Source organism: Loxodonta africana, chromosome 10 (genome assembly GCF_030014295.1).
Source record: "Loxodonta africana isolate mLoxAfr1 chromosome 10, mLoxAfr1.hap2, whole genome shotgun sequence".
Taxonomy (NCBI): domain Eukaryota; kingdom Metazoa; phylum Chordata; class Mammalia; order Proboscidea; family Elephantidae; genus Loxodonta; species Loxodonta africana.
The window spans coordinates 6,771,648-6,782,314 of record NC_087351.1 but is presented as its reverse complement, the minus strand read 5'-3'; the positions used below and the strand labels follow the sequence as shown (position 1 = coordinate 6,782,314).

Genomic DNA, 10,667 nt, shown 5'->3' with positions numbered 1-10,667 from the left:
ACGCTGCTATCTTCGTGAATAAGACAAGGGAGTGACTGAAACATGTAAATTAATATTTCTAGTGATTATACATGGTCCTCAGGTGGTACAAAGGACTTGTGGTCAACTGCTAATCTACAGATTGGCAGTTCGAACCCACCCAGAGGCACCAGGGAAGAAAAGGACTGACGATCTGCTTCTGACAAGGTTACAGACAAGAAAACCCTATGGCGCCGTTCTACTCTGTAACACGTGAGGTTGCCATGAGTCAGAATCAACTTGATGGCAACAAACACAACACACACAGTTAACTGATGTATTTGGAAGCTTTAACTACCAGACCCAGGGTAATTTAATTGCAGAGACTTGATGCAGCCTCCAGAGTGGCCCCTCCAGCCCCAAATCCGTGCATTGCACTGAGCAAGAACACAGAGCCAAGGGGGTAAACTAAAAAAGAAGAGACTGTTTTATTGTGACATTTATGACATTGACCCCTTGTTGACAGGAACGACCGAGGGTGATCTTGGCATATTGCACATGCCACAATGAAGGAAGCACTGCTGGTCCTCTGGCTGCTGAGGCTGTTTCCTGGGCCTCCCAGACCTCAGTGTGCATGTGGGCCAGTCACAGAATCTCATTACCACTTGGTGTATACATTTAACAAGTCTTTGGTCTTAATAAGCACCATTACAAACCCTCACATTAAGGGCATTATTACTCTAGTTTATAAATGTTCAATGATAAAAAATAGCACGATTACAGTATACACACACTTAATTTACATGTAATGTATTATACTCATAACTGAGATAAGCTACTGAACTAACTTTGGTTGATTGAAATTAATGAAGTATTTGAACTGAATACTTGTAATTTGGTTTCTAAGTTGTGTAAATATTACAGTGCATTTATAAACCTAGTTTGAAAATTTACTAGCACCAAATAGATATTATAAAATGGCCAACCTAGTATTTGTATTTGGAGAGTGAAGTTCAAAAATTTGAAAAAAATAGAAGAGTCCATCAATTGAAAGCACATTCCTGTACACCTGCTGGAAGGACGGCAGATCAGCATGAATGGCCAGCCCCCAATAGAAATACATCTCCCAGTTTTCAAGAATCAACACATTTGCCAAGGTAGCTTACCTACATTCGCAAGAAGCCTGAGAAAGTAGTTGTTTTAAACTAGGGTAGTCACCTGTACCTTGCTTTTGTAATACAAGAATAGTGCTTATTTATACAAATTTACTTGGCGAAAGATTGTACCTATGATACGAAGACTCTGATTGGGGGAAAAATTCAGTTCTACCTATCTATCTTTGGTTTTTTTTTTTTTTTTTTTTTTTTAATTATTTGGTCTATTGATGGTGAATTAATGAAGCAAAATCTGAATTCTCATCTTCAGATTATCACCCAGTTCACCACTGAGGTAGTCTTTGTCATGTTTGTCTTCTAGCTGGTTAAGTTCTTTCTTTTTATAAAGTGGAGTACTACTGATTTGTAATGAATAGGTTCCAGCCACTGGCTTCTTCTTTGTGAAGTGGAGGTAGCTGATCCCTTCCTTTTGGTTGATTTTAAAGAAGCCATCTTCGTTTCCGGATTCAATCAAGTATCTGTTGTGATTTGTCAGAGTTGTAAGAGCTGGAAGGAGTTCTAGGATTCGAACCTTGTTGCTGACTCGGGAAATATTGAAAGCAAAGAAGGCTGTCTTCTCAGCGTCCCAACTTGCAAGACTCACGTTGGCATCTATCTCAGGCTGATCCTGGAAAGACACATGGAAATGTGTTAAATAAAATGTATGCATGCCACTTATTTTCCATATTACAGGAAAGCGACTCAAATCTGACATTAATGCAACTTTCTGCCCAAGTTGTGCAAACTGTGTTGAAAATTCATATTCATTAAATGCTTGGTTCATATTTTGTACCTATTTAAAATGTTAAATTGGTGTCAAAAAGGAAGTCAAGGTGAAATCACTCGTGTCTGGGGAACTTCTACTGCGGTGGGTCTCAAAGGTCGGTCCCTGAACCGGAACTTCTACTGCGGTGGGTCTCAAAGGTCGGTCCCTGAACCGGAACTTCTACTGCGTGAGTCTCAAAGGTCGGTCCCTGAACCGGAACTTCTACTGCGGTGGGTCTCAAAAGTCGGTCCCTGAACCGGAACTTCTACTGCGGTGGGTCTCAAAGGTCAGTCCCTGAACCAATAGCATCGGCGTCACCTGGGATCAGTCAGAATAGCAATTTTTCTGCCTCCCCCATACCTACTGAAACAAAACCCTGGGGGGTGAGCCCAGCAATCCCTTTTCACAAGCCTTCCAGGTGATCGGATGCATGCTCAAGTTTGAGAATCGGTGTTTTAATAGATTATTTTCCTTCCAAAGACGTATCTCATTTCCCAAAGCGGAGCAGATGGGTTGCAGCCCCAACACGAAGAGAGAACTAGTCTACTTCAATTTTGCTCACGATGCAAAGCCATCCTCTCCTAAGGACACACTATGAACCAACTTCCTGACTCTGACGATCTGCTAATATTCAGTGCTTTTCACCCGGCTTCTTGCTTGCCTCTCTGGGACCACATGTGCTGGATTCCCCAGGCCTGCAGCCAGAGGTCTGGGTGAATATCTGTGCGTTTCTGAGTTGACTGAAAGGCTGCAGCAGCCACAGGCAGAGAAAACCAGGCTGCTTGAGCTCCATGTTGTTTTTGTCTGTGGTCCAAGTTCCCTCACACTCAACATGGCTCTTTTCACGAGAGGAGCCTCTAGCCTTCAGAACTTGGCATCCCTGTGCAAGGAGCACTATGTCACTTCACTCTTCTGCCCACTTGCTGTCCTGGATCTCAGACCTTGTCCTCTCAGCAGACATTGGGTGGGTGTTTGATTTTCTTTTTGGCGAGACAGAGGAAATGAGCAAGTATGTGAAAACCTTCGAACCACCACTCCCTAAAAGCAGTGAGCAAGTTTAGAAGGCCCTACAGACTCTTATAAAATGCAGCCTAGAGCCCAGGGAATGTCTGGATTTTCTCCCTGGGGAGGTTTTTCACACTTTGGAGCATCCCCGGAGGAAACCACAGGCATCTGGAAAGCCTTTCCACAGGAGGAGAAATCAGAGGGGAAACCACCTTCTGACCTACCTCGACATTGGCGGCATCTGTCTCATTTGTGCTTCTCCGCTTCCTGCCCCGTTTGGGGTAGCCATTGATTTTACACTCATAACAAGCCTCTGGGGAGAGTGAATTGTCATCCATTTCACTGCTGGCAGGTGGTTCTGGGCCTCCTCGCCCCATGCCCATTCCAGAAACACAGTGTCTGCAGTAGAGAGGAAGCACAGACGGTCTTCATCAGAGCCAGGAGATAAAGGGGGTGGGCAAGGGTTCTGGTGACACACTCAGCGCTTGATTATTTCTCCATTGCCTGATCTGCTGGTTCTGAGAACCATGCTGGACACTACATTTACTAGTTCCTTTCTACTATTCTCAAGGCCCTGTTTTTACACATTTATTTGCCCCTCTGTTTCCCAAGCCTAATGTGGCAGGCAGGTATTTTGCTGTACTTATGCCGAGGAGAAAAGGGGACCTGGTGGCGCAATGGTTAAGCACTTGGCTGCTAACCAAAAGGTCTGCGGTTCAAACCCACCAGAGGCTACATGCCAGAAAGCCCTGGCAATCTGCTTATGTAAAGATAGCAGCCTTGGAAATCCTATGGGGCAGCTCTACTCTGTCCTGTAGGGTTGCTATAAGTGGGAATTGACTCGACAGCACACAACTACATGGCAGGAAGGGACGAAGAGATAAGGGGGAGCCATGGCGATTTGGGAAGAAGTTAAATGAAAATCGCTTTTTATGAAACAAACATTCATGGGAGTGAGAAAGGTATAAAAACAACAAAACACTGTTAAGTTCCTTGCCCTCTTCTTGCTTACCTGATGCCATGATTGCTCCCACACTTCCACCACCGCCATCACCACCACCATCACCACCGTCATGCCATCACCACCACCATCACCACCATCATCACCACCATCACCGCGGTCATGCCATCACCACCACCATCACCACCACCATCACCGTCATCACCACCACCATCACCACCACCATCACCGCTGTCATGCCATCACCATCACCACCACCATCACCGCTGTCATGCCATCACCACCACCATCACCACCATCACCACCACCATCACCGCTGTCATGCCATCACCACCACCATCACCACCATCACCGCTGTCATGCCATCACCACCACCATCACCACCATCACCACCACCATCACCGCTGTCATGCCATCACCACCACCATCACCACCATCACCATCACCACCACCATCACTGCTGTCATGCCATCACCACCACCATCACCATCACCGCTGTCATGCCATCACCACCACCATCACCACCATCACCACCACCATCACCGCTGTCATGCCATCACCACCACCATCACCACCATCACCGCTGTCATGCCATCACCACCACCACCATCACCGCTGTCATGCCATCACCACCACCATCACCACCACCATCACCGCTGTCATGCCATCACCACCACCATCACCGCTGTCATGCCATCACCACCACCATCACCGCTGTCATGCCATCACCACCACCATCACCACCATCACCACCACCACCATCACCGCTGTCATGCCATCACCACCACCATCACCACCATCACCGCTGTCATGCCATCACCACCATCACCACCACCATCACCACTGTCATGCCATCACCACCACCATCACTGCTGTCATGCCATCACCACCATCACCACCACCATCATCACCACCACCATCACCACCACCATCACCGCTGTCATGCCATCACCACCACCATCACCACCACCATCACCACCATCACCGCTGTCATGCCATCACCACCACCGTCACCACCATCACCACCACCGTCATCACCACCACCACCACCGTCATCACCACCACCACCACCATCACCACCACCACCATCACCACCACCACCACCGTCATCACCACCACCATCACCACCACCACCACCACCATCACCACCACCACCACCACCACCACCGTCATTCCATCACCACCACTATCACCGCTGTCATGCTGTCACCACCATCACCACCACCGTCATCACCATCACCACCACCATCACCGTCATCACCACCACCATCACCGTCATCACCACCACCATCACCACCACCACCACCACCACCATCACCACCACCACCACCATCACCACCACCACCACCGTCATTCCATCACCACCACCATCACCGCTGTCATGCTGTCACCACCACCATCACCACCACCGTCATCACCACCATCACCACCACCATCACCGTCATCACCACCACCATCACCGCTGTCATGCCGTCACCACCACCATCACCACCACCATCACCACTGTCACCGCCATCAGCGCTCTCCTCACTTTGGCCTCTGAGCAATCTCTCCTGTTGTATGACCTTTCATGTCTGTCTAAACCACTGAGGACAGGAAGAAAGCTCTAGGTGATAACTACGGGTTGGCTTAGCAATAAACCGTGCAGATATGGAGCCCTGGTGGTGCAGTGGTTAAGAGCCCAGCTGTTAACCAAAAGGCTGGCAGTTCAAATCCACCAGCCGCTCCTTTGAAACCCTATGGGGCAGTTCTGCTCCGTCCTATGGGGTCACTATGAGTCGGAGTCGACTTGACGCCAGCGAGTTTTGTGTGTGTGTGTACAGATATGCAATATATAAAATAGATCAGCTATATAAAATATCACAGCTTGCCCAATAGTGGGAAATCATTTCAAGTCATTCAAAACCACCGGGGCCATTGGCTCTGACTCATGTGAAGCTGGATAAACAAACCCATGCCCAAGAGAAAACTAGTTCAGCTGTTTTTCTTTGCCTTTCAGTTATCAAAGCCAAGTCATGGAGGGAGGCCTGCACGTCTCTCAAGTACCTTGTTTTGTTATTCTGCTTACTTAAATGTGCACCGACCAGACTCAGCTTTCAGAACGTACTGGACCATTTGAATGGCCAAAAAAGAATTTTTGTTTTGGGGCAGGGTCCACTATAGTGATTCATAGAGAGGCCAAAACTGTTATAAATAGGTACATTTCCACTAATGGGCCACAATATAGACCAAGTATTATTCATCTTTTTCTGTAATAGTTTGCCTACTCTTTAAACCCGTTTTTTTCTTTATGCACTTAGGATTCAAAAAAAAATGCCAGTGAGCAGAATTTTGTTGTGTTTTACAGTAATTTACAGGTCCCTACTAATTCCCCCTACCTTGCCTGAGTCCAATACATTACCCTGCTTTATCTGCGGCCTAAAATGTGAGGAAAAGATGAAATAGATGAAACGATAAATGCCCATTCTGTGCATGTATGTGTGTGTGTGTGTGTGTGTGTGTGTGTGTGTACACTCACATAATAATTAAGTTGCTGGGAGGCAAACCCCAAATTTACAGCCTTTGGTTCCTTTCTCAGAACTCCTTTCCAGTATTTTCATATCCCAGGAGGACCGCTTATAAGAAGTGTGACTATAAAACCCCACTGGCCAGAAGCCAGCTTTGAGTGTCACAATTCTTGCCGGGAAAATGATTCTGGCATTAAACTAACAAAGAATGAGTCTACTGAGAGCCAGACACAAACATCTGCGAATTTCTGTCCTATTGCTGGCATTCCAGGTGAAACATTCTTTCACCTCCAAGCTGATGCAACCCAAAATGAATTCACTTGATATTTGTATGTCAAGAAATCAAAGACCACTAAGTTAGTAATCTGGTGTACAGGCAGCCCCGGGGTTAAAAACAAGATTTGTTTCTGTGTCTTTAAGTTGAATTTGCAGGTATGGTGGAACCGGTGCACACGGCTCTCATTTAGCCCTACTTTAGCGGAGCCTTGGCAGCTCAGTGGTTAAGAGCTCGGCTGCCAACCAAAAGGTCAGCAGTTCGGATCTACTAGCTCCTCCCTGGAAATCAGATGGGGCAGTTCTACTCTGTCCCATAGGGTCACTATGAGTTGGAATTGACTCGATGGCGGCAGGTTTGGTTTTGGGTTTTTGGTGCAAGAAATGCTGGAAGCCTGTTCAATGATTTAAAAGCTGCACACATGCAGTAAGTGAAGGTGATCGTGAGGAGAATTCTGTTGTAAGGAGGGGTTAGTGCAGTCATTTCAAAGTGGGGCAAATTGACGTCACGTTAAAGGGCAAGTAGGGGTTGTCCGTAACCTGGGGCCCGCCTGTACACACGTGTGGGGCAGGAGGGAGGCGTGAGCAAGCACGTGAGAACGTGTGTGTATGTAATCTCTGTGCGCACCTAACTAGAAGTTAAAATTAAAGACGCTTCACACATGACCTCAGAATAGCTAAAGCTACATGGGGGATGAGGTGTCCACAGGCATCTACGTCCTGCTTAATTCAGCAGCGAGAAAGGTCTCAACTCTGAAACTTCTCACAGAACTTCTAAATTACTGAATAATATACAAGTATGTCTTTTTCCTGTGCCAACTCTCATACATACAATTTGGTGAAGTTTTCAACCTGGCAAATACAATAACTATTTTACTTCTTGTATTTAATGTTCTTTTGGTAACTTTCAATGTAAATTCAAGTCTGAAATGTAAAATATACTTTAAAACCCTAAGGGTCCCCCAGTACAAAGGTATGTATTTGCTTTATCCTAACAGGAGCTAGAAGAAAAGGCGTTTTAAGTCAAGACAGTGTCCAGCGTCCCCCAGGAGAAGGTGAGTTGCCCCTGTATTACCTGAGAGGTGATTCACTTTCCTACGAGGTGTGACAGTCGAGAGAATGAGATGGAGAAGCCACACAGCAAAATATTTGCAATGCAGTTTCATTATTTTGTTTGATGTTCTATGAATTTCCGGAAATCCAGATGGCCCCTTTCAAATATAATAACTTAAAACCTTTGCAAAGTTAACTGGAATTAGTTCATGGATTAGAAAAAGCACGGTTCTCTAGTAGGACAGGTAGTTCTGAGATGGACACATTTCATTACACTAAAAATAAAAGAGTCTCCAAGCAGGGCCTGCAGGCCGAGCGCTGCTTACCCCTGGCCTATCCTGTAGTAGCCGGGCGGACAGCCACACAGGTAGCCACCCTCGGTGTTGGAGCAGCCGTAGCTGCAGGGGGCCTGGGGGGAGCCGCACTCGTTGATGTCTTGGCAGCCTCCGCTGAACTGCTCGTAACGGAAGCCAGCAGGACACATGCACTTGTAGCTCCCCAGGGTGTTGTGACAGGCGGCTCCTCCGCAAATGTGGGCACTGAGGCACTCGTTTTCATCTGCAGGGAAACAAGGAGACCCCGCACGTTGGGTTTCTGCTGAGGAGTATGGGTCGGGTCACCTGTGGGTGGCCAGCTGGCTCCCAGACCAGGCTCTGGGGAAGCCAGGTCAAGCAGAGGGACTTGGCACGGGGAAAGGGGTAAGAGACAGAGGAAGATGTGGAAATGAGGTGGCCTCTTGCCATTCGGTGTCCTAGCATGGTCAACGAGGTCAAATGCAGAGGGGATTGGAGAATGCCATTCTGAAGGATGACTGAGACTCTGGTTCTCATCTGAGCCCATGACTAGTGTGGGCTGCTCCACATGAACTCCTGGTCAACAGCACAGGGCTGGTTCACAGCCAAGATTCAGGGCTCAGGGAGTGGGGGAGGGAATCGGGCAAGCCTCTGCTCCTTTGTGTCACAAGCACCCAGCAATGTGACAAAGGTCTCAAGAGCAGACAGCTAGCTCATTGCTGGAGGCTGCACTCCCAGCCATCCTTTCTCAGGATGTGCCGTTCTGGCAAGGGCAGGTACCCTGCAGGAAGCGTCTGCCCTATTTGGACTTCCTCTTCAACAATCTGCAAAAGCCCCCAGGTGCTTGTTCTGGAGGATGAATAGTACCTTCTGGTATGTCTGCTCCCATCTCTGAACAACTCTGCACCTCGCCCCCCGCCACCCCCCCTCCCCGCCCTTATCCAAACCAGCCTCCTGCCCAGAGTGTCTGGGCTGTGTCTAAAGCTGAGTGTGGCTGGAAGACTCGGGGCAGACTTCACCAGCAATCACTGGAGCAAAACCTACGAGAGGCAGATGCTGCCAAACTGGCTACCTGCTGGGGCTTGACAAGTCTGATGGTAACAGCAGGAAAAAGAGATCTAACTTTAAAAAATGGACTCAAAGCGAGAAGACCCTCAGTTTCTGATTATTTCTGGTTTGTTTTTTGGGAAATCTCCGGTATATTTTTGTGGAGCTGCCTTTCCCTGTAGGGCAGGTCAGATGCTTGCTGCTGAGACCTTTTTCACTTGTTCCAGCCAGGATTCAGGCAGATGTTAGTTTGAATACAGTAGACTGGGCCTCTCATCCACAGGGAATGCCTACTTCCAATAGAAGGGAGGGAGGGAAAGGATATTAATGTTATTAGGTACTTACTACATGACAGCTCCACATTTATTACTTAACTTCCTACCAATCTTAGGAGGGAGGTATTATAATTCCGGTTTGTAGATGAAGAGACGGGGGGTCAGAAAGCTGATCTAAGAGCTCACAGCCAGCAGCCACAGGGCAGAGATGGACACGCAGGCTTGTGTGACTGCAGACGCCATCCGCTTCCCTTTATGCCATAATGTCTCTCAGGAGACTTACCCACATTTAAACTTCCTTTCTCCTTTAATTAGTTTTCCCTTCTTTGTTAAAAGAGTCATTTATAAAGGAAAAAAAGCTATTTAAAAAACTTAGAAAACAGGTGTGTAAAGGTGGGGGGGCAGGGTGCTTGCTTGTATATATATTATTTATTCATAGGACCGTCCTGCCCTTCATCCATCCTTCCTCCCTCTCTCACCGCACACAGTTATAGGGAGAAGAAGGAGCTAGGTGTGCAGTAAGACAGACATCAATTCAGCTGCCTGCTATGGCTCAGCACCCAGCTATGGCTCTGTGAGTTTAATTTGTCTGGCTGAGGAGCCGTTACATCTGAGAAATTTTAAGTACCCACCCAAGGGCACTTAGGCTCCAGGGTTCCTAAAATAGAAGTAATTAACTTCGCCATTATCTGTGTTCTTTCCCCCTTATTTTACGTTAGGGATGAGGAATGTGATAGAGACCAATGGAGACCACGGACACCATGCTCTATGTCAAACAAAGAATGGATGAAGACCCGAGGATTTTCACTCTGGTGGAGACTACCCCTGTGCTGGATGTCTTCTCCCGGCCCCTCCACGTCTACCCTCCACCCTTCGCCCTTTTCCACAAGCTCTGGGCCCTAGGAGGCTGATCTGTATGGGGCAATGACAAGCTCCACTTCCTTCTCCTCTGATTTCAGATGGGCTTGGCCAATGGGGGACATCAGCAAGAGATGAGTGGGCAAAAGAGTGAGGTCAGGGTGGTCATCCCTCCAGCTCCTTCTCAGCCCGATCACCAGCAGTTGGCTATGTCCCTCTGCCAAAGACCACAGCCCTGTGAGGGCTCTCCCCACCCAGAAACTCTTCCTACCCTTCCAGGCCTACTGGTGGGCTCCCAGTTGTTGCCAGTCCTGGGACTGTTGCGCTCTCCTCTCCTGGTCTCTCCAATCCCACTGGTCTCCCCAGTCCTGCTGGTTTCCCCGATCCCCGTCCTACCTTTTAAAGCAGCCTCTTCGTTACACTCTCTTTAATTACCTGATTTTGGTGTGCCATCTGTTTCCTGCTGGGTCCCTGACTGATAAAACTGCTAAGGTCTGGGTGAAAGGGGAAGGAGGCT

General features: G+C 47.8%; 1 protein-coding gene across 1 annotated transcript in view; it reads right to left on the bottom strand.

Annotated features, from left to right (window-relative positions):
• Window positions 1-422: 422 nt before the first annotated feature.
• The window catches only part of FBN1 (fibrillin 1), a 299,714-nt gene continuing 289,469 nt past the window's right edge, over window positions 423-10,667 (bottom strand). The window contains exons 64-66 of the mRNA XM_010599670.2: window positions 8,004-8,235; window positions 3,108-3,282; window positions 423-1,740 (exon numbers count right to left, since the gene is read on the bottom strand). Of these exons, the coding sequence (XP_010597972.2) occupies window positions 1,351-1,740; window positions 3,108-3,282; window positions 8,004-8,235 (797 nt within the window). The 3' untranslated portion in view covers window positions 423-1,350. The remainder of the gene's footprint in view (window positions 1,741-3,107; window positions 3,283-8,003; window positions 8,236-10,667) is intronic.